Source organism: Cyprinus carpio, chromosome A16 (assembly GCF_018340385.1).
Source record: "Cyprinus carpio isolate SPL01 chromosome A16, ASM1834038v1, whole genome shotgun sequence".
NCBI lineage: Eukaryota > Metazoa > Chordata > Actinopteri > Cypriniformes > Cyprinidae > Cyprinus > Cyprinus carpio.
The window spans coordinates 11,405,915-11,431,177 of NC_056587.1; the positions used below are offsets into that span (position 1 = coordinate 11,405,915).

The 25,263-nt window shown below is 37.3% G+C and overlaps 1 protein-coding gene across 2 annotated transcripts; it reads left to right on the forward strand.

Moving 5' to 3' along the window:
- The first annotated feature begins 600 nt into the window (after positions 1 to 600).
- LOC109082820 (protein FAM171A1-like) lies at positions 601 to 24,669 on the forward strand. 2 transcript variants are annotated; one of them, XM_042772621.1, is made up of 8 exons: positions 601 to 1,020; positions 11,290 to 11,517; positions 12,301 to 12,393; positions 15,356 to 15,514; positions 16,397 to 16,573; positions 20,214 to 20,330; positions 20,705 to 20,819; positions 20,991 to 24,669. In XM_042772621.1, the coding sequence occupies exons 1-8, from the start codon at positions 909 to 911 to the stop codon at positions 22,651 to 22,653; spliced, it is 2,664 nt and encodes an 887-aa protein (XP_042628555.1). In that variant the 5' UTR covers positions 601 to 908; the 3' UTR covers positions 22,654 to 24,669. The 2 variants fall into 2 exon arrangements, with proteins under 2 accessions (XP_042628555.1, XP_042628556.1); XM_042772622.1 differs by lacking the exon at positions 601 to 1,020 and adding an exon at positions 8,827 to 9,219.
- Positions 24,670 to 25,263: the final 594 nt, after the last annotated feature.

Consider the following 25,263-nt stretch of genomic DNA (forward strand, 5'->3'; position numbering starts at 1 on the left):
TACAGATATCATAGCGAAAGGAATAATTAACAGCAATGATTTGAATAGCTAGATATTAGTCATATGTCAACAGTTGATATCTGCACCACAAATCCCCATAGAATTCAAAAGCAATAAAAGTGACAATGAATAAATATATAAATGAAAAATCATAACATTTGTAATGTTTACTCAATATTCAGAAAATATAATAAAAAAAAATCTAAGATGTATTTTACATATTCTGCAGTAATCATGTTGCATTTACCCAATATTATATTCAGAATAATACAGAAATTTAATTATTTTTTACTAAATATATATATGTGTATATATATATATATATATATATATATATATATATATATATAAATATATATATATAACTAAATAAATATATATATATATATATATATATAGTTATTGCACTTTTTGAAATGTCTTCTTTTGAAAATATGAGTTATGAGAAATTTCTGATTTAAAAATTCAATGCATTGTGGTTAATTAGTATATCCTTACACCCAGTTTCTGTTAATGAAAAATTGGAAAACATGCTGCCTGGAATGGGAGGCCTTCGAGTCAAAAAGTTTAACAGTCACTGTTGTAATTGAGAGTACTGGACAGTAGATGGAGGTCTAATCCTTCTTTCTGCAGGACAGGCCAGCACCATCTGTTTCTGGCACTGAAATGGTTAAACTGGTGGGGTTGACTCGCTTTCTGTCGTTGTTGTGGGGAAAACAGCGGCAACACGGGGATGCTGAGCGGAGGGTTTTTCTAATTGCCCGTCGGTGTTCAATGACATGAGCAGATTTGCTAAAACACCAAATTATGGCAGGGAACCTCAGCTGCTACGAGTCTCTAGATACTCCTGCCGCCGCATAGAAAACACGCATTGTTAAGCAAAATCCTTGTAACCGTGAGGAGCAATAATGCGAGGGGCGGACAGCAGCAGCAGGTCTGCCGTGATTGTGCTCTGCCTGCTGGGATGCGATTTATGGACGGCGGCCGCTAAAACACTGCAGGAGAACAGCGATGCCAAAGGTACGAGACACGCCGTTAGCACCCACTAATACATCACTCATGCGTAGGTTTATAAAGATCTTGATAGAGATTTGGAAGCTTTGCTTTGACTTTCTGGATGGCATTCCGTGCTAACTGTTAGCAACCTTAGCATGTAATAATGCAAAGTGTGTAACGACCATAAAGCGAATACAAGTTTTATACTTAAAATAGTTTTCCATGTATTATTCTTTTAACCACGCAAACTTTGTTAAATGTTCGTAGTTCGACTGATGTTATGTAACTCTCAAGCCATCTGTTTGAAATCGGATCTCATTTTTGTGATGCCTGTCGTTGCAACGAGCATCACTGCAGCTTCCAGAGCTCATGAACTGAGTGGCGCCTGTGTCATTTTCTATAGTGAGACCTGTTTTGGAGGTTAATTTGTTTCCAACTTTGATATAATATTCCCATATTTATCTGATACAACTTATAGTAGTTGAGAAACCTACAACGTTTCCATGAACTGTATAAATTTGTCACATTAAAAAAAAGGGCTGTCACAATCGATCCCACTATTGTCCTTATGTGTTTTTATTAATTTGTGAATTAATTCTATAAAAAAAGTAGAATATATATTGTGTAATTTAGTATCTATTAAACATTCATTATTAGACATTAAAATATACTTTCTAACCTCAATATTTTTTATTTATTGTTTTTATTTTCAGTAAGTCCTTTATATTTTAAAAGAGACTTAGAAACTGAGAATACTTTGTATGATAATGATTTTAACCATCATCTTGTTAATTTCTAAGATCTTTCTGACATCTTAATGGACCTTGTTTATTTATGCTGTGATGGTTTTAATATGAGATTATTTCAGGCTTCTGTCTATTTCGGACAGTTTTAGTCTAAATGATCTCGCTAATGTATAACGTAATGCAATATTAAGTGTCTGTGCATTAAGATGTCAATGTGCCGGCGAGCAAGGAAATTGAAAAGCCATTTTCATATCACTAATTCACATTTGACTTTTGCGTAATCCAGATATCATGCTGAATACTTTTAGGTAAAGCACGGATGTCAGATTGCAAAAACCTGCTTAAATGATACGGTTGGCAAAGCTCACCTCTTGACAGCAGATTGATTTAGCAGCTCATAGACTGCCAGTTTGTCCTTCATCCTTCATGTCTGAGCTTATAATGTGAGGACTCCCCCTAAACCCCCTCCTCTCCCCTGATGGAGTGTCCTCCTCCCCCTCCGTCTCCTGCCGATGAGCAGCAACAGCACAGATGGGTCTGCTGCGCTCTCTTCTTTAGGACAGTAGACTGCCACAGTGTATGCTTTGAGTATGCAAAATAGAGCTTTCCTGCCTTTTGTCCGGGCTGTGCCACTTCCTCACCACTGGGATCTGAAAAGGGAACGCTGTGTGTGAGGCCTTGACACAGTAGAGACAGGCCTGGAGGGAGATTTGCCATGCAGATTTGAATCTTATAGGCTGTATTTGTTTATCTATACTTCATAATGGTAATGTAGTTTATGCAAAGCTACGTTTTTACTGACCCCCATATTGCCCATATGCCAAATATTGCTTATGCCAACAGTAAGATATTTACTGTAAGCAGTTGCTTGTTGTCGCACACTCACCCAAAACAGAGACTAAATGGACTCCTTAATAATTTCCTGCTGTAATGTACAGGGGCTTAGAACAATGGGTCTTAGGAAACCAGCTATGTTTTAAAGCTTGAGAGACTCATAAAGGCTGAAAAAGAGAACAAGTCTGGTGTTTCCCACTGTTTAATTATCAGTAATGGGGTTTTCTGTGGTATAGTCGCTGGATTTTCGATATTGGTTGTAGTGCAGAAATGAAACGTTGAGTCTGTTTGTTTACCCGCTAGCATTTCAAGGCATTTTAAGCACACCGGAGACCCCTGTTGTGCTTAATTTTTTATGTGGTCATGTTTTCAGAGTACACTCAGACATTTTCTCATCTCTGATTACCCAAACCAGACTATCCCATGGGCAAGCCGCCGACTCTTTCTCTCTCTTTCTCTTCATTCACATGCATCATCTTACAAACATAGATAGTGGACTCTTATATCACTCTAAATGTGCCATGCTAATCTTAAAGAGGCTTGCAGAGTTACAGAGTCACAAATACAGCAATTATTTGGCAATGGCTTGGTTTAGTTGTGTTAATACTTAATAGCACTAGGCCTGTTTTCTGAGCCATTATGTGTCTTTCTTTTTTAGAAAATGGTGATATTTTGCCAATGTGTATAGGGTTATGTTTGATTAACAGCCCTCAAAATCACTTGATGAGCAAACTTTCTTGTCCAGTGTTGACATATTTTCTATTGAAACATGAAGTTTGGGTATAAAAGTTTTTAATAGCATTGTTTAAGTTGTGAAGGTCTAGAAGCCCGAGATAAAAAAAACCTCTGAAGGAAATACTTTTAGATCTGATTAGAATTTTATGGGATGAATCGTCTGTTTTTGTGCCTGTGAAACATGATAATCCACCTCACAAAGGCAGTCTTTTAACTTTAAGCAGTCTGGATGTACTGAATGAGAGTGGACGTTCTCTCTCATTCACACACACATGGCCTGTGTGTCTCCTTTTATAGAGAGAGAGAGAGAGACAGCCAGTCTGCTGCACATCTGGATAAGTCATTTTCCCACAAAACGGAAAGACAAGCTTGTTTTATGTTTTAGAATATGTAAAACTAAAAAAAGAAATGTATTAGAAAGTTTTGCTTTTAGACATGTAAAATAATCATTAAGAAGCATTTAAGAACAGTTACATTCATATTTAAATAACGTTCTTTGGAACTGTTCTTTGCCAATTTACTGTAAGTTGTTCTTTAGTGGTATGATCCCTGTAATCGGAAACAAATTTCCCAGCGTTCATAAGCTCTAGATATTCAAGCTGTCAAATTGCTAGTTACTTTTGTTAAAAGAGGCTGAAAATTAGTTTTCGATTGCATTAGATCTCATTAGATTGCACTGGACGCGTAGATCTTATCCTACAAGTATTGAGCCACAATGTTAACAAGTTTTACTTACTAGAACTAAAGAACTTGCTAATGGTCTTCTAGAACTAAAATGTTTGGAAAATAAGACACTCTTTGAGGATTGCGGGTAGGGTTTGGTTATTTGACTTTCTTTCAAAAGCTTGTAATAACGAGGAGTGAGAAGTCCCAGTGAAAGCACATTTTAATATCATTGGTGACTGCTGTTGTTGACTGTTTCTAGCACTGTGATTTTGAAGAGGCAGTAGGTACCTGTAAGCCTGGCCAAAGTGTGGCCTATAAAGCTGCCAAATGACAGTTTGGTTGAATTTGGTGCGAAAGGTTTCCATAAGATGACTCTTTATAAACATGCATTATAATTATGCTTTTGCTCTCAACTCTCAGCATTCAGTTTTGAATGAGAGGTTTCCACAACTTTTTGTAGATAGTGTTTCATCATTTCAGAATATATTGACAAATATATTAAATATATATAAACATTTTTTTAAGTGAACAGTGCATCATTTTAAACTGGTTTGCTTCTTGTTTTGTTTGAACTTGTTTATTTTAGCAATTTCTATCAATAAATACACTCGTATTATTCAACATCATAGGTTTCTGCACTATGCCCTGCATGTATTTGTACCAGAAATTTTCCCTACAAGTCTTTCGGTCCAGCACTTATGTGTACCAAACAAACTGTCTGTCCCGTGCACACCCACACAAACCAACCCTCCATGCTTTTACCCTGTATAACCTTGACAGTTAATACCGTTTTTTTTTTTTTTTTCCAGATTAATCAATAATGTGGTTTCCTGAGGCGTTCTTAAGGTTTAGAATCCAGTGTATCGACTGATTGCGCTCTTCATCACTGCTCACATGACTCTGCTCTTGGGGTTAACTGAGGCCTAGTGTGGGTTTTAAATGTCACTGTGATGTCTAGTCATGGTTCATGGCTCTACACTAACATTTTTAGGTTGAATAAATTAGAGACAGTTTTTTTATTATTATTATTTAGATTGTAATATGAATGTTTAAAAACAAAATAAAATGTATTAAGCTTAACTTTAGACTATTAAGAGTAGAAATTACGTCTACATTCCCTTTCTTTGCCTCTGCCTCTTTCTGTCCTCCACTGCAATGCAGCATGGTGTCTGTGCGCATACACTCTTACATAAACACATCCATACTCATAGACAGAAAAGTGCAGGGCAGCCGTATCATCCCTTATTATTCACGACTGTAGTTATAATACATATCCTGTACACTTTTGCTTTATGATATGTTGTTTGTATCTTATGTTCCTTGACACAAAAATATAACAGTAATAAAGCCTTTTGGATTATGCTTATGCTTTAAGTCTGCAGACAATGGGGAATTGTACCACTGGGTTCATATCATATGACTTTTGCCAGGGAGATCTTTTTGAGAGAGAGAATACAAGTTGAATCTAAATTCAAAATGTAATTGGAATTATTGCATAAAGCTTGCTTGAAGTGTTTAAAGAATCATGCATTTAATCTAAATTCATGTGGTAGCTTTGTGTGAGGAGCAAACTCACTGCATTAAGTTAGTCAGATTCATGACTCAGTCACTTTGAGCACTTTTGTGAACTGATTAATTGATAATAACCAACTTTTATGGTGCCGTTGTGACCTTTTTGAAGCTTGAAAGCTTCATTCCCCATGATTTTATAAATGCATTGGGAAAAATGACCACAACATTATTCAAAAATTCTCTTTTTGTGGTGTAGGAAAGAAAATTAAACCAGTTTGGAGTAAATGATGACAGGATTTAGTTTTTTGAATAAACTATTCCTCTACTGATAGAAAACACTGCATCAAAATGATGGCAAGAAATTCAATAGCTTCAAAAGGTTTATAAGCTGATGATGATATTTTTCAGAAAATACATTGAGTATCAAAAAGCATGCTCTGCTCACACACTCTCAGAGACTCTGATGCAGCTTTTGTGCAATGTCAGGCTAAAGGTTGACCAGACAGCACTCCTGTGTATTGTATTTTGTTTTTACATTTATTGTACATCTCATTTATGACACATTTTCAGATTGTGACCTGCCAACCAGCTGCTGTCAGTGTGAACGGTGCATTTTACATTTTCCTGTTTGTTTCTTATGTGTTTTTTCTGTTTTTAATGACCTAATGGAAAGCACATTGGTCGACGGAAGTTGTAATTAATTGTGCTATATAAATTGTTATTGTCATTGTCATAAGAGCTGACTGCACATGCCTTGTAGTGAAGGGAGAGGGAGACAGCAGTTCACAGCATGACATGTGTGTATCATTTCCAGTGAAGGAGGGAGAGGGGAATTCCCAGAGAGAAAGGAGCCGTGCTCCAGACGGTCCTGCAGTGAAACAATGAATAACCCTTTGAAAAACACTGACAAATATTGATTCTGATAGGTTAAAAGTTAACTGGAGTTTTCCTGAGACCAAAAATCTTTTCACATGCACACAAGCTGTCTTTGTTTTTTTGGTGAAATGATCTTCGCAGAATTATTATCTTATGCAGAATTCTAAATCACACTTACCGAATGAAGCTTCATTATGATGATACCCTCTCACAATTTCTTAACGTAATTATGCTTTGATTTGCTTAAGTTAAAACAGCTGGTCTTTTATTTGAACATTGATCCTGAAAGTCCCTTTGAGACTTTTTTCCCCCCTCCTGAATGTATTTAATCTTAAACTTCTCCAGATTTTAACTAGATTTTACATCCCAGTAAGTGTTAAATTGTATTTAGTAAAGTTTATAATTATATAATGGTTTTATTAATAAAATATTCTATGTATTAATAATATATATGTATATATAATACAAAATATATTTATATCGTTCATATGTTTTTACTAATTGAAATGATAATATCTGAGGCTATTACTAAATATTTAGAATATATATTCATATTTAAAATGAATATAAAATTATAATTATATATAATGCATAGGCCAAATTTGTAGTATAATTAGCTTTATATAAAAACAAAAGTTTATTAAAATAAAATAAAAACACGTGTGTGCGCTTGTTTGGGGAAAGAATGTTATAAAGGGAGCATTAGAAGTGAAAGGCTCAGGAACAGAAGAAAAGAGTGACTGTTATGGAGCTTACTGTGGGTGAAAAGATGGAGAGAGAGAGAAAAGTGTGCAGGATGAGTGAAGGCGTCGGACGGCTTTATTGTCTCTGTGCGGCTCAGCAATTCCCAGTAGAGCTTGAGGCAAAGGAAAATTCTTACTATTCATCACGGTGCTATTTTTCAAGTCAAATATTTACCTAGTGTTGGATGACTGCGTTCCCTTCTGATTGCCGGATAACATTTCAAAAGCTGCTCACAGTAAACACAGCAAAGAGCGCTGCGATGACACTGCCTGCACCTGTGCTATGAAAAAAAGACCACAGGTGGCTGCTAATTGTACCTGCTTTTTTATTTATCAGGTTTATTATTAAAATTATTTATTGAAATAATTTAAGTGCTCTAAGTATTTTTTAAGTTAAATTTCACTCCTAAAGGAATCAATAGTACATTTCACAAACATGGTGATAAACACACACAAAATGAAAACTCTGGCATATTGAGATCACATGACCAGCTGAATACTACACGTTTATTGTGTTAGATGGTATCAGAAACTTTTGTTTGCAGAATAAATTAATTATGCTTGACCGATATACTGTAGTGACCATGAAAACATGAAATTAAGAAAAATGCACATTTAAGTACCTGTTGATGAAACCTAAAGCAGCTGCCTTCTGTCCAGTCAGTCACGGACTGAACATACCATGTTTTGTGTTTGAAGGCTTCTCCTAAGGTTTCAGAAAGGCTTACAAGGCACGTCTACTGATCTAACTAATTCAACTGAGCTCTAAAGATAGCCAAGCAAATATTTAATCAGAATTCTGCTTATTCCTAATTGAATCAGAAATTTAAAACGATGCACATTTGTGAAAAAAAATAACTGTTATTCAACTGCTTTTCAGATGATTTTTATTCTTTGCACCAACTTGGATCAGTGTTATGTATAAATAAAGCACTCTGTGGTGACTATTTAATTGGGGCAAGGCTCTTGTGTTATGCGTAAATTATGCGACGTGTTCTGTATGACTAATGTCCTGATTGGTCTGTGGTTTTATCTGTCCTCTGTGAATCTCTCTTCACTGAGTGTGATCAATACACTCCCCACCGTGACACACATGTCCTCTAAGTGAGCTGCTGCTGCTGTGCTTTCATTGGGCTGAAAGGGCAAAAATTACAGCCTGTGAGAGCAGTATATTTGTCAAAAAAAACTATGCAAAGCTGACTGACTTTTCATTATATGCGCAACATTCAAATGATTGAGGTCAGCAAGATGTTTTTGAAAGAAGTCTCTTACGTTCACTGAGGCAACACTAATTTGGTCAAAATTGTCAAAACAGTAATTTAATATATGCTTTTAATATATTTTGAAATGTAATTTATTGCTGTGATGGCAAAGCTGAATTTTCAGAAGCCATTACTCCAGTCTTCAGAGTCACATGATCCTTAATTAACTCAATTAACATTCTTATCAGTGTTGAAAAAAACATTTGATTATGCTGCCTTTTTATTTTTATTTTTTTTACTGTGATACATATTTAGTACAAACGTATATGAGGACCACAGTCCATTATATATGTTTTGATGTTTTAATTACAGTATTTTACATTAAATATTTTTATTTATGACTGCTAACTGTATATTTGACTGACCTGTGTTTCTAGTTTAATCATCAACCATCAAGTTCTTTTTCATCTTGCATAAGACAGAGTTACTCAGATCAGTATTTCACATCTCTTTGTTTACTTGTTCAGTAAGTAACCATGTAATAAGTAGGATAACATTCAGTCAGCCAGTCGTTATTGCAAAATATACTCCTTCAGGGTGATTCGAGACGTGATCGCCTTGTCAGGTGGTGTTGTGATAATGACCGGCTGACTATACCTGGTCCTTTATTTAGCATGTATTAATCCGAGCTCTGACGGTTCTCAGGGTTTGCATACAGTTTGTGCTCTTTAGGTGGGGTCAGAGCCTGTACACACAGCTGTCAACCTTTCACTGATGAATCACTGGGGAGGGAAGTGACGTGATGTGAATAGCATTTAAACTTGTGTGTGTGTGTGTGTGTGCATGTGCGTCAGTGTTTTGGACTGTTTTCCTTTGGCTTTCTGGTGCCTTTCAAACACACACGTATAGGTAAGGCTGTGTTTTTATACTAACTCTAGTAAGTGCTATGATCTGTTTGCCAGTTGTGTGGATTGAATAAAAATGCATTAATAAATGGCTCCTGAAGGTCTTTATAAATCTTTTTGATACTGAAATTTGAACATTTATGTAAATATGTGTTATATAAATGTCATCACTTGGCAATTCAAGTGTGGTAATGTCTGCAATTTGTTTTCGGTCTGTCTGGTGTTTGTTTTGTTTATACATACAGTTTTTCCTTATTGTTTGAGTGTTTATTGGTAAAGTGCTTATTGTAAGAAATGTACATTTATATGCTCGTTAAACTGAATAAATCATCTTGTCAAGTTTTTTATTTTTCCCTTTATAATAGTCAGACTTTGCATTTCTTTTACAAAGCAAAAGTAAACTGTTTTTTTTTTTTTTTTTTAAAAAACAGGTTTTTTTTTTTTGTGAAACAGGCAGAGTAATAGAATTTAGAATCAGACTTAAATTGATACAATCATGTTAAAACAGAGCACAGAAACCTTCTCCCCTTTTTTTCCACTATAGCAGTATTCACTTGCATTGGTCCGTTTCTACCCAAGAACATTGTCCTCTTTTTGATTTGTTCATGTGGAGCAGGTCAGTGGAATGTGCATCGCTACATGAAAAGGAAGCATGTTTCTGCGGTGTCTTCCTAAAGGAGCCAAAGGTTCCTAGAGGAAGGAAAAGCAGCCCATTGTTTTCAGCAGTTGTTTCCATTGGCTGTGTTGATTGGTTCTTTTCCTTAAGTGCCCTTTGAGGATTTTTATGTAAACAGCCAAGGGAACCTGAAGAACATTTTTCAACGTCAACATTTGGGTGCACTTTATATAATTAAAGAGGGTCACATGTAATACAATTACTCATTTTTATTGGCTGTTCTTGATGGTCGTTTCTGCCTGGTTCATATGTGCACTAATTGCTTCTTGTCTTACATAAAACATATCCTCAATAAATTGTAAGCCTAAACACATGGTTTTTAATTAATTTAAATAATTCAGTGCTTCACAATTTCCTCTGTCTTTAGAATGGTGATGATGCGTTCTTTTTGTATTTTGCTTAAACTCTTCTGTTTGAGTTTTGTATATTTGCAGAATGTGACATTTCTTATAGATACATTTTTTTTTAAATTGTCATTAACCACTTACCCCTATGTTGTTCCAAACCCGTAAAAGCTTTGTTCATCTTCGGAACAACGCTTAAGATACTTTCAATAAAAACAGCTATCCCTGTAACAATCCCATAGACTGCCAAGTAAATAACAGTGGCAAGGTCCATAAAAGGTATGAAAGGCATCGTCAGAATACTCCATCTGCTATCAGACGTGCAATCTGGGTTATATGAAGCGACGGGAACACTTTTTGTAAGTGAAGAAAACGAAAATAATGACTTTATTCAACAATTCCTTTGTCAACAGTCTCCTCTGTGTCTTTCCATATCACCGTATGCTGTGTATGCTCTTCTGTATCATCCGTGCCACAAGGATGTGCGGTTTTCTTTCAAATCGAAGCTAAATTTAAGATTGTTGGGGATGTCGTGGCCTTATGGTTAGAGAGTGTGACTCCTAACTCTAAGGTTGTGGGTTCGAGTCTCGGGCCGGCAATACCACAACTGATGTGCCCTTGAGCAAGGCATCAAACCCCCAACTTCTCCCCGGGCGCCGCAGCATAAATGGCTGCACACTGCTCCGGGTGTGTGTTCACGGTGTGTGTGTGTGCACTTTGGATGGGTTAAATGCAGAGCACAAATTCTGAGTATGGGTCACCATACTTGGATATATGTCACGTCACTTTCACTAAATACTTGTAGAAACAGCGCATCCTTGTGGCGTGGATGATACAGAAGAGCATACACAGCATACGGTGACATGGTGAGACACAGAGGAGACTGTTGACAAAGGAATTGTTGAATAGTCGTTATTTTTGTTTTCTTCGCTTACAGAAAGTGTTCCTGTCGCTTCATATAACCCAGATTGCACGTCTGATGGAGTTTTCTGACGTGTCATTTGGGACACAACTAATGTGACTTTCATACTGACGTTATTCTTTGTTTCTACAGAAGTGGCGCTGAAGGTTCACCTGAGTGATGCTAGCACTCATCAACCTCTCGCTGGTGTCACCGTGGAGATCTTCACTAACCACATCACTGTTGCCTCGGATATCTCTGGTGCCGATGGCAATGCCTTTATCAGGTTCCCCTATCGCCTTGGCGACCTTCTTGTAGTGACGGCAACCAAGCGTGGCTACGTACCCAACTCCATTCCATGGCGACCAAGCAAGCTTCCTGGTAATGACCTCATATTGGATTATTAATTCTACATGCTCATTAACTCTGTTTTACATTTAGATTATCTTTCCTGTCATTAAACACTCACGTAAAGTTGATTTTAAAAACTGAAATAATTTAATAATACTGTTACCTATCTTTAACAAATCTCAAAATCAATATCAATTTTTCATGCTGTACATTATAATGTTGCGATGCCTGAATTCACTAGTAGCATATAAAACAATTGATTTTAGTTTTTTTTATTATTACAACTACAAGTAAACTGTTAGTGTTTTTTTAATTACATAAAAAAATCTAAATAGTAAAAATACTAAACTAAACAGTTTCTGAATTTTTTTTTTTAATGTGTCTTCAAGCCTTATTTCCTTTGCTTTGATAATTGTATTAATGGGATGGATTACTTCTACTGTAACTCTTGGAGAATGACACATCCTTTGGGTCAATTTATAGAGGATCTGGGACAGGAAATTAAAACTAGTGTTGAGCAGGAATGCAGAAAGCTGTTAGAAATAAATAGAGTGTTCCATTACATCTAATGAGATTAACCTACTAACCAGTCGCAGATGAAAGAAATTGTACCTAAATTCCTAAACACAGTACAATCGCGCAGATGTTTCAGGGTGCTGAGATTGTTTAGTAATACTTTGTGGAGTGAACAGAAGATAATTTTCAGTGGAGAGGTTTTGAGATGTTGTGGATACTGAGTGTGCAGGCTTGGTTGTGATTCATCTTCCTAATTATCAATTTGTTTGTGTGTGTGTGTGTGTGTGTGTTTTCAAGTCTTTTCATCTCTCAGTCTGGATCTGCTTCCTGAGAGGGCTGCTACTCTGATGGTGTACGATGACGTGGTGCAGATCGTCTCTGGATATCAAGGTAACAGTCACGTGTGCGTGTGTGTGTGTGTGTGTGTGTGTGTGTGTGTGTGGTTGTGTGTGTGTGTGTTAGAACAGGTCATTATGCTGCCTTTTGTTCTGTAAGTCTTGACATTGTGAACCTAACTCAGTTATGTTTTTAATCATTGTTATGGGTTGTGCACTTATAATGTTGCTCCCTCAAAGATGCAAAAAGACAGCCTCAAAAATATCAGTTTAATATTTATTTATTTGTTTTGGTTGTTTTTCTTTTTCATTTTATTTGTTTATGTCCAGCAAGAAATATAAAAAGTATTAAAAGTATTCTTAATTTTATGTGCTCTGTAATGTAACTCTGTAATGAATCTTTAATGGGGATGTACTTTTATTGTTCACACATGACAACACACACACACACACACACACACACACTGCTTCACTAGAGATTGAAAATAGTGTGTTAATGAACTACCTGTAATGTAGGAGAGAGTGAGGGTGTGTCTGGAGTCAACGGCCCGACAAATCCCTAATGTCGTGCGTGTGTGTGTGTGTGTGTGTGTGTGTGTGTGTGTGTGTTTGTACAGGTCAGCATGTTTTTAGTCATAACATTTTAAATATTCCATTTAACATGTTCATGTATTGTAACTTTATTGTGCCATGTAAACAAAAATTATTTTTAATCTGTATTTTGGGGGACACTTTTTAGATAATAAGAGTTTTAACTAAACCAAGTGTGATTTTTATATATGAAATAAATAAATAAATCACTACTAACAGTCACTACTGTTCAAAAACCTGGGGTCAGTAAAATTTTTAGTAATACTTTTATTCAGCACAGATTCATTAAATTAATTGAAGTGAAGGGTAAGATTTTTGCATTATAAAAAAAAAATCAGTTTCAAATATCAATATTTTTTTATTGACAGTAATGCATTGACAATAACAAGAAATGTTTCTTGAGCACCAAATCAGCATTTTAGAATGATTTCTGAAGGATCATGTGACACTGAAGACTGGAAGGTTGGCCATTTCTATAACACCAAAAAGGAGGGCACTTTACAGCATTCATGAAGCTAGGATAAAAAAAAGAAAAATCATCCTAAACCAGTGACAAACAAAATAAACTTTTCCATAAGGGATGACATTTCCCTTCTTAAATTGATTTCCAGGGATTATTTATTTATTTACCCTTTTTAAGGGCACATTTTCTAACCTTATTAAATGTGTCATATTTCATGTTAATTCACATTCAGTAAATGTAATTCGAAAAATAAGATGTGAGTGTGTGTGATACCATACTGAAATGAGAGGCTGTATACACACACAAACACACACACATAAAGCAAGAATGAGAAGAATTTGCTTTTCAAACCAATCTTTCACATTCCTACTTTTTCTGTGTCCCTGTTACCCACGTGCTCTTTTCTTACACTGTTTTGCTATACTCTCCTAGAAACCTCTTTCTTTTGCTAACCTGTCCCTCGTGTGTGTGTGTGTGTGTGTGTGTGTGTGTGTGTGTGTGTGTGTGTGTGTGTGTGTGTGTGTGTGTGTGTGTGAGATATGTCAGGAGAGAAACATGTTTATGGGTCTCCGGGGAACACTAACACTGCACTCTCACTCAGAGCGTCACCCCAATCCCATCCCCTAAAAACATTCAATCACCACACACTTACAACAAAAGCAGAGGACACTGACAGACTTCCAGAGCCTCAGACGCACACGTGCCACAGATCTGCTATTGTAATCCTCTGCTTGGGGACATTTATCACACACTGTCACCTAACGCTTAGAGGTGCCATCTCTGTCCACCAAAGCCTAAAAACACCTCTCATATTTCATTATAGGTGTGTGTGGTGTGCATAAAAAGCAGAGACAGAGAATCCAATAATGTTTTTCATGGTGATCAGTAATGGATAAATGAAAGATAATAAATTCTACTATATAGTATTTTGTCTTAATAAATGAAAAATAAAGCACTAAACAACGCTAAAATTTAGTAATCATAATATTATAATGTACAGTATGAAATATGAATATTATGGATATTCATTTTGAGATTTGCTGAAGATTACATTTAATGTTGTTACTAAATTATTGCAGTTTTTAAAATCAACTTTCAGTGAGTGTTACATTGTAGCAAAGGTAAACCAAATGTGATACTGCAAAATTAAATATCAGTATCAGCTGTTATTGTGTAAATGTTTACAAATCTGATATCAGCTAATAGTATTTTACTGGTACTTTTTTTATTTTTAAGAAAAAACTTTTTTATATTCAGAAAGGATGCATTATATTGTGACAGTAAAACTTATAATGTTAGAAAAGATTTCTATTTAAAAAAAAAAAAATCAGTTTGAACTTTTTATTATAACTTTTATAGCTTTCTATTCCTCAAAGATTAGTGGAAAAAAAGTTTCCATAACCGTTTCCACAAAAATATTAAACCTGGATAACGATGAGAAATGTTTCTTAAGCACCTGTGATGCAGCTTTTCCATCACAGCAATACATTTAGAATATATTCAAATTTTAAACCATAAACTAATTTACTGATCACAAACTATTTGAACTGTAGTGTATTGTGAACCCTTAGTACTGAGGGTCTTTATGTTAGTTTAGTGGGGTACTAAGGACCATGTGGGCTATAGCTTAGTCTCATGTCTATGGTATGTGAGATCTGCCACAATGGAAATATAATGACATCATCTCTCTCAAGAGACACACGCTGAAATACCAGCACTCCATCAGCTACTGATCCTTTCCATTTGGAAGGAGAGAGAAAGAGATGAAAGCATGGAGCTGCATGTTATGTCATGGATGGCAAAACATTAACCTAATGTCTGCTAATATCTGCCATCTTTTTTGTTGTGTGTGTGTGTGTGTGTGTGTGTGTGTGTGTGTGTGTGTGTGTGTGTGTGTGTGTGTGTGTGTGTGTGTGTGTGTGTGTGTGTGTGTGTGTGTGTGTGGTTGCGTTTACATCTGTAGGTTCAAAGCTGCAGCCATGGGTGCAGTTCCAGAGAAGAGCCTTGAGTCTTCCTTCTAATGCAACCTACACCAACCTGACTGCCTTCTTAACTGTGAGCAGTTCAACACAAGACACGCAGTACTTCCCCTACCTTCAGGGACTTCATCCCAATTACACAGGTAACACATGAGAGAGCTGAGGACTATAGGGATGACATGACACATAATTTTAGTAGTCATTACTAGTAAAAATCAACAGCAGTGATTTTCATGATATGTAATGTTATGATGTTTTGTATGTGGGTCTGTATACTAATTAATTGATTGTGAGATTGAGGTATTGAGGCAGATATTTAAAAATCAAAAAAAGTAATGCTATTTTTTTCTTATTGGAATCGTAAAGTTATTTTCACTCTGAATTGATCAGTACTGCCTTCAGAATAACAGCTTTTTAAGAGAAACATGAGTTTGCAGTAAAATTAATGAAACGTTCTTCAGCTCTGAATAAGTTTGCAGTAAAATTAAACAAACTTATATTCAACAGTAACAAAATACAAACATGAGTTTGCAGTAAAATTAATGAAACTTATTTTCTGCTATGGATGGTAATTATAATGGACAGCTTATTTCTGTCTGATACTGTTTTAAATAGCTTATTATCAATATTTAACAAAGGTCACCTAGTAACATCAAGTGTGGATCCAACAATGTATTAAAATATTTTCCCATACAGAAGTAAAAATAAATGTCCTGAAGAATGATGTGACTAAAGATTGTAGAAATGGCTGCTGAAAATTAATCTTTGCCATCACAGGAATAAATTACAATTTAAACTATATTAAAATAGAAAACAGTTATTTTAGATTGCAATAATGTTTCACAGTGTTACTGTTTCTGCTATATTTTTAATCAAATAACTGCAGCCTTGGTCAGCGTAAAAGAGGCTTCTTTCAAAAACATCAAGAAATCTTACCCCCCACCCAAAACATTCAACACTAGTGTCTATAATATATTCTTTATTTAATCTTTTATGCATACTCTGTTTACTTTTCCTTCTCATAGGCAGTGATCGGAAGTTTGAGTTGACTCCTGTAGCTGCTATAAGTGTCCATCTTTTGGGAAGCGATGGGGCGGAGCTTCATGTCAGCGAGCCAATCAGTGTGAGCATCCCTCTTCCTGCAAACAGTGGCTTGAAAGAGAATGATCACATCCCTGCCTGGAGGTTTGACCCTAATCTGGGTGAGTTTATAACACATTCATCTTATAGTAGATATCCAAGCATTCCTGTTTAGAGCATGTGAAGGTAAATCACATGAACTGTTACTAACAAATCACATCTAAGGGGTTATGCAATGAATTGTTACGCCAAAGGTGCTGAAGGTGTTTCTTGCCCGAGGTGAGTTTACTGTGTGTTTGTATGTGAGGTTGTGATCTCTTCAAAGCCTTCAGATTTCCTGTCTTCCTGGTTTCTGAGGTGAATAAGTCTAAAGGAAGTGTTCAAACCTGAGCTGGGTGGGAATGATGTCGGACTGTTTTTGAATCTTTCTGAAGGTATTTTAATGGAAAGATGTTCCTCAGGTCAAAAACTCAGAAACTGAATTTAGACACATTGCCCAACTCTCTCACACATACAGATCTTTTTTCTTTCTTTCTCACAAAACAAAAATCTTTGCTTTTAAAGTAGGATCACCATAAAAAACTTGCATTGCCAAATAAAGAGACATCCTGTTAAAGTTGCTGTTTGCTGTGATTTTTTTTGTAAGATTATACAGATTTCCATGATGAAAAGGGAAATTGTTTTGTATGCAAATATTCAGTCAAATAATGGACAAACACAATAAATCTCTTCCAAATCAAATCCAAGTCACAAGGTGTTTTCACACTGTGGCTTTCATTTCTAATTCCAGACTGAGGTGGAATTCACAGGATCTTGTGCCAAAGGGGTTTGAATTTTTAAAAAATAAATCATAAATGTATTGCTTTAAAAATGTTACATTAGTGAACATGGATTTTCATTATCAACCAAGTTGCTTTGCATTAGATGTGGATGACAAGAGACGCTGCATTTCTCTTATACTGAATAATCTGGAGTCACTTTTCTGTTGTTTTGAAGGCTTGGTGTATCTGCAAGTGACACTGGAACAGTCATCTCTTGATGCTTTATTTGTCTGGAGCGCTGGGTCTCTGAGAGCATACACAGAATTTAGACTTATAAAAAATTATCATGAAAATAAACATTTAACCTGTACATGTCTGTGGCTTTAAAGCAGAGGTTTAAAGCTATACTCAGAGTTCTCTGGCGGTTAATGCTGACTGTTGACCGCTGGTGTAATTTATGATGCGTTCAACAAATCTGGAGGCTTTGCTGCAGAAGCCTGAGATTCACTTCAGCACACTCACACTCCCGCAGCAGGATGGAAGAATCCAGTGTTGTGTGCGAGAGGCAGGAAGACGGGCAGTGATGATGATGGATCAAAATATGTGCACAGAGGATCTTCAGTGAGTTCTTCCACTCTGTAAGCTCTGATATGTTTTTAATGTCTATTCGGCTGGTAATTAATTTCATATTATTGCTGATAACCAATAAACATTTGATAATAAAATGAATATTATTTATATTATCTGAAAAATAGTCTAAAAATTTAAATCTATTTATTTTTAATGCCAAAAGTGAATTGAAGCCTCACAACATAATATATAGTATGAAAAACTGATATTTGAGATTTGCTAAAAAATTACATTTAGAAGTGCTATTAAATTATTAGTGATTAAGTGAGCATTAAATGATGGAAATTGTTGTCTAGATGTAAAAATAGGGGAAATGAGCATGCAGTGAATGAATATATGTCTGAATCTAATTCAGATAGTGAAAAGGGACAGGAGAGAGACAGAATGTAGTATAAAGTACTCAGAGAAAACGCTTTCAGAATTCATAAGTTCAGGCCTCTTCTCTTGACTGCTCTGTTATCACTGTTGTATCCTAGCAGCCGCTCATAAACAGAGCAGAGAATGAGGTTGAAAACAGTGGCTGGCACTAACTCGATTTCCTCTCTTAGGGCACAGAGATGTAAGCTGCTTTGTTGTCTGCAGTGATACGGGGATAAAGACTAGACTGAAAAGCCCCTGACATCACGCAGCATTTAATTACACTGTTCCTCCCAGTTTTTTATTATTTTTTTTATAATTAGAGCACCACAATGAAAATTTGCTCTGCAGCATAGTAAACAAACAAAGTCACCTGGTTTCATATTTGTGTCTGTTAGCTGCTTTTAAATGCTCACATTTAACACATTATGCTCACTGTCTCTGAATCCAGTGTAATTATTGTTTGTATGCACGCCTACATGTACATATACATGTAAGTGTGTGTGTGTGTGTGTGTGTGTGTGTGTGTGTGTGTGTGTGTGTGTGTGTGTGTGTGTGTGTGTGTGTGTGTGTGTGTGTGTAAAATATGTATAAATGTATCTATGTGTGCTGTAAAATTCAGCATTCCCATAACAGGAATAAATTACATTATAAATACATGAAAACAGAAAACAGTTATATGGAATTGTAATATTTCACAATATTTCTGTTTTTAATGTATATTTGATCAAATAAATGCATAAGAGACTCCATTCAAACTAATTAAAAACAATAGTGTATGCACATTTAAATATATAAATGTATGCAAATATAATGCTATATAGTGATCTGCTACTCTATGCTGGATGTTTTGCGGTTAACTCAATGCAATGGATACTGAATCAATGGCAATTCATTAGTGTAAATACACTGTGAAATGTCAGCTGGCAGACACCTTATGTAATGTTGAGCACAAAGCAGTTCAAACAAAACTTTCTTTGCTTGCCAGATTGATATATTACAGAGTTCTGCATGTGACTGTTGTTAAGAGTGTGGGAAGATGTCCAGTGATATTCCTGTGCGCAAACACTGATGTGTGGATGGAGATAATTGTGTGTGAACAATGCAGAATCATTCTTTAGGCTCTCTTATGTATGTGCACAATAGCATTTTGCTCAGTACACTGTGTTTGTGAACTGTGTATTCACCAATGCGGTGTGTATGATTGCTTATCTGGTACAGATCAGATCAATAGAAGCTCTGGTGCTTATGGAGAAAAAGAATAAATACTTACAACCATGCACCAACAAATGATGAATTCCCTCTCATTATGGTTGTTTACACTACAGCAGAAAAACATTATATTGTTCTTCCTTACCTAAATTTTTTTTTTCTTTCCTCTGTCTTCATTATTTAGTCCTCCATAATCCTTCCACTGCCACCAAGTGGCAACAAATGACCCCATCCTCAAATGTGTACCAATTTACATATCCGCTTGGTAAATTGAACATGTGCATTCATTTCACAGGGGGAATGCAGTTAAGACTCTTGGAAATATGGAAATACTTGAATTTGAATCATGAATCTTATTTGAAATGGGAATGCATGAGAACCCAGATTCAGATCCTGATAGAAGCACTTCCTGTGGTTTGTGTGGTGTGTGCTGGCATAGCTTTAATCCCCTTCGGACCTCAGAAACAATTGGCAAAGCATCTAGGCAGAATAATGCAGTAGAAAGTCTAATGAATGCACTGTACATGATCGATAGAGAAACCTGAAAGGATGACAGTACAGTGTAAGTGTTTTGAGTGTTATCTGCACTGCCTGGTCACAACACTTAACTCAAACCACCTGCTGACGCAGATGTCCTAAAGATTGAGGTTTATATTCCCTTTGTGATTAATTAAATGACTGTATTTTGTTGTACTTTAGTTGTGATATTGTATTTAAAATATTTATTTTAGAAATATAAAATGAAATATTTTAGAAGTATTAAATATGTTGTTTTATATGTGCATTTTGTGTGTCTGTGCAGGGGCCTGGTTGAAGAGCAGTCTGGGATACGTCCAGAGAGAGGGGAAGCAGTTAACTCTTACATATATTGCCCCTCAGCTTGGCTATTGGGTCGCAGCCATGTCTCCCATAAACACAGGTTACACTCATTCATTTCTGGACATTTTTCTGTTTTTCAATTTTGTTTAGATGACTCTGCATTCTTTGACCCTTTTATAAGGCCATTAATGGAGAGAGGAGCCCGATGGGCAAACATACAAGTGCTTTGTGGTAGACTGAGTTATTGACTTCTGTAGTTGTTTGCACATTCGCTGTGCTATTCATATCCACCAGCTGAGAGAATAATGTCATTATGTGGGTTGATTGCAGTTTGGCATGAAAATAATGTTTCAAGGAAATCTCTCCTGTTGAAAATAGTTATCGATGGATACTGTAAAGTGGAGGTCAGTGTGAAGTGAATAGGATGGATGGATTCCTCTATGCTGAACACCAAGTATGTATGTTTTGTTGTAGGTCCAGTGGTGGCGAAGGACATTAGCACTTATCACACAGTCTTCCTGCTGGCCATACTAGGAGGCATGGCACTGATACTGCTCTTCCTGCTCTGTCTGCTGCTCTACTATTGCAGGCGTGTCTTTTTTTGTCCGAAGAAGCATAATGTCTATTAAAAAATGTGTGCATTTACTGCTAAAATGTAGCATATAGTAACATATAGACAGATGCATCATCTGATACGTTAATTTAAGTTAAATTTAAGTTTTTCCCTAGTATTTATGAGAGCATGTTTCTGTGATTTCAGGAGGAAGTGTGCCCGCTTGCGCCCTGCCCACAGGAAGTTCACTCTATCCTCAGCTTTAGATGCCTCTAAACGAGACCAGGCTACTTCCATGTCACACCTGAACCTCATCAGTGAGACTCACTTAGACCACAATGGGACAGAGCCGGACATGCACACACCTATGCTCAAACCCACCCCCTACGACTCCTCCACCAATGAGCTTGAAGCTTCGCACGGCGAGCTCAATAGCCGAGGATCTAACCACTACAAACTCTCAGTAGAGAGATTTCCCCTCAAATCGGTTTGTTCAAACAATCCTTCCGAGGGTTATGATTCCCCGGCGGGACGTGGGGAGTACCGGCGGAGCTATACATCCATCACGGCTTCATCCATCCATCCCCTCCACATGTCCATCTCGTCCTCGTCCCCCCATCCATTGCTTCACACCACCTCTGCAGGACATAAATCAGGCTTGCGCGATAACCGTCTCTCTCCTGTTTTAGCCACATCCACAAGTCCTGCTGGATCCCCAGTGCGGGAGCAAGGAATCGAGCGGAGGCCAGCCGACTACATGCTCTCCCGCTCAGTAGATCATCTGGAGCGTCCCGCCCCGCTTCCCCGACCTGGAGCCCTGCTCTGCTGCACCTCCGAATTGCAAGTCAACCAAGGGGAAGAGACCTACCGCAAGGCTCGTCCCACCCTCGTCATCCCTGCCCACTACATGCGACTTCCAGGGACACACCCTCTGTCGGGCCAAGCGCTTCTTCTGCAGTCGGATGAACAGAGCGAATTGGAAAGCATTCAGGCAGAACTCAGTGCGTGTCATCAGCCCCAAGGCCAAGTCTTGCAACCGTGGGGCAAAGAAGAGCAGGAAGGGGGGACGCAAGGGACGGGGGATGACCGAGGTGGAGGAGTTGAGGAGTGGACATTGCAGACGGCCGCTCTTCCCGCTGATCTCTCCATCCCCAACTCGCTCAGTCAAACAGGCCTGGATGTGGTGCAGATGAATGGAGAAGATCAGCTTCTGGCTGAAAAGACTTTGATGGCGCTCAGGGGTGGAAAGCCGCTCCCCCATCCCAGAGCTTGGTTCGTGTCACTGGACGGCCGCTCCAATGCCCACATCCGCCATTCGTACATCGACTTGCAGAGGGCAGGATGCAACAGCAGTTGTGTCGGAAGCAACGACGCCAGTCTAGACTCTGGGGTTGATATGAGTGACATCACACCGGGCCGGCGTTTTCGTGAAAAAATCAGGGGTAAAACTGAAGTTGGAGCTCAGTCTGCAGTGCCTGTGGTCGAATATACACCACTAGTGATTGTAGAGGACTCAAATGCTAATGCAGAGAACAGCGGTAGCCCAACACCAGTCTGCAGCCCCGAAGAACACTCTCTAGGGGGTTTATTACAGGAAACAGAGAGAGAAGAGGAAGACGAAGGGACTTTGTCTCCACCGTCGCCTCTACCTGAGCTTCCTTCTCCACCTCTTCTCCCTGAGCCTGTGGTTGAAATGGCGGAGGAGACGGGGACAGATAGTGATGTTTTCAGGACTGAGGAGACTCAAATGCACATGAGCAGCCGGCCAGATAACCTGCTTGTCCCTGATGATGGTGGTGAAGACGAGAATAAGAAGAGTCCGTGGCAAAAACGAGAGGAGCGACCACTACTGGCCTTTAACCTAAAATAGCACGTCTTTTAAAAGGATAGTTCATCAAAAAAAAATTAAAATTCTGTCATCATTTACTCATGTCGTTCCATACCTGAATGGCTTTGTTCTGTAGGACACAATTGAAAATGTCTTTTTGTCCATACAGTCAAAAACAAGATTTGGACCCCATTGACTTTCATTGTATGGACAGAACAGTTGAAGCATTCTTCAAAATATTGTACTTTCTCTTGGAGAACATAGACGTCATAGAGGTTTGGAATGCCATGAGGGCGAGTAAATGCTGACAGAAGTCTCATTTTTAGGTGAACTGTCCCTTTAAGTGCTTCCCTCATGGTCTTTAGCTTGACTTTTGAATGGAGTTGCCTTATGAGCGCAGGTCTGTGCGTGGCTGTTTGCCTGTGGCAATGAAAGCCAAGAAAGCCTTAGCACAAATAAATATTGGAGCAGCTCTGCCTCAGAACTGTACGAGGAAGAAAAGACTGAAGTTTTCAAGAAAAAACACACGATTAAATACCAATCTAATGCACATCTGCTATGGCTTTGCTGACATACACTTTGAGCAAAAATATTGCAAGCCATTGTATTGAAGGTGAAATGTTGTTTAAGCTTTATGAGATGCTGCTGTTTTTGAGCAATATGACATCTAGTGGCAACACGTGTACACTGCAACTACACCACTAAGTGTTTCCCAGCACTTATTTTTGAACATTTTATGGGATGACTAGAGGAATGTCTTCCTCATCTTAATGGGTTAAAAAACACATAAAGCCACTATAATGGGATCACCAGTCTAAATCTCACCCGTTTTCAGTTTTATTAGTATAATGAATGCACCATTTGTTCTGGTTAATCAGTTATTTTGGCTGTGTTGAGCACAGATTTTCAAATGTGCGTTTCTTCAACCTTAGGATTACAGTAGGACTTTTGCCAACATTGCTGGTCAGCTTCAAAGCAGCAGACCCACCTGTTAAAGAAAGAAAAAACACTATGCATTGCTTTAAACTGAAGGATCATGCAGCTTTATATGCCTATTTTTTTTTATTTTAACCACTGTCTATTAATTTTGTTGTTTTGTTTTATTATTATTTTGGTTTGAACTTGCCTTAGCTTGTGAGTGAAGTAAACAGCACATTCAGACGAGGGCTGGATGCAACTGCACTCACTCACATAAACAGCCACCAGCTTTTCTTTCCCAAACTGTCATGTTTTTTTGTCTTAAGTGCCTTTCTAATGCTAATTTATATCCATCATTAGATTTAATTTTCCTCTCCTCTACTATCATTTTGTGTCATATAATTTGATGTTTTTCACAATATGTTGACTCCATGTGGCATTACACTCTCCTTTGATCTCATTGTATGTGTGTGAGTGTTTTAATTGTTGTATCTGGATATACAGTGGGCTCCAAACATCTGACACCACACTGAAAATCTGGGATTTAGAATCTATTTTAACCCTTTTAAAATGTTGATGCTTGAAACAATAGTTTTTGAAACATTTGTATATGCAACTCAAGTGCTGATGTCATTGAAGCAGAAAAGAGGACATAGCATTTTTTTCATTATTGAAAGTATTTGTCATAGAAAAATAGCATCCTTTATCCTTATTTTTTTATTTTAATTTTAAAAATACGTTTTACAATCATTCAATCATGGTATTCTCAGACTTTTGAAACCTCCTGTGTATTCCATGTATCTTATGACTCTGGTCTATTCTTTTGCCTTGTTTGTATATGTACATATTCATTCACCCAGTTGTTTATGCTCGTGTGAGTGTGTGTTGCTTGGTGGAGCTGTGTGTCTGCTGAGGACATACTATGCAGGGTGTGTAGGTACTGATGTAGGACTGAGAGTGATGTATCATTATTTGAAAGCTGTTGAAAGTCTGACTTGTTACCAGGGTAACCACTTTGTAAGAAACCTTGTGTCATTCGGCTCTTCAGCAATCTACTTTGAATGTCTGGACTGGTTGCTTGTATTATAATTCAGGCCTATTATCCAATAAAGCCAAAAAATAAATAAAAACTGATCAACACTAGTTGAATATTATTTTTTTAAACATAGCCAATGCAAATCATAAACACAAGAATTATTAGGATCACTTTATGATGAATCAGATGTGACAGATCTCGGACTGACTACACTGGATGACATTAAAGATGGTATAAAAATTACTTGACTTGCAGTAACCAGTCATATTATTTAATATTATATATTATAATATATTATTTAGGGGAAGTCATGGCCTAATGGTTAGAGAGTTTGACTCCTAACCCTAAGGTTGTGGGTTTGAGTCTCGGGCCAGCAATACCACAGCTGAGGTGCCCTTGAGCAAGGCACCGAACCCCCAACTGCTCCCTGGTAGCCGCAGCATAAATGGCTGCCCACTGCTCCGGGTGTGTGTTCACTGCTGTGTGTGTGCACTTTGGATGGGTTAAATGCCGAGCACGAATTCTGAGTGTGGGTCACCGTACTTGGCTGTATTTAATATTTAAATGGGGTAAAAAGCACTGAAGGTTTAGAGTGATTGGACTTGTTCAGGTAAGGATGTTTATAACCAAGCTTAACATATACTAATAGATACTCAATTTAATCTACACTTTTAGGGCTATGAATCAAGGGTTGACCG

Excerpts from the sequence above, each read along its gene's own strand:
- LOC109082820 (XM_042772621.1), top strand. The coding sequence starts at position 909 with ATGCGAGGGGCGGACAGCAGCAGCAGGTCTGCCGTGATTGTGCTCTGC. Across the intron at positions 1,021-11,289 it reads GGAGAACAGCGATGCCAAAG|AAGTGGCGCTGAAGGTTCAC; the intron begins GTACGAGACACG and ends TTGTTTCTACAG. Across the intron at positions 15,515-16,396 it reads ACTTCATCCCAATTACACAG|GCAGTGATCGGAAGTTTGAG; the intron begins GTAACACATGAG and ends TCCTTCTCATAG.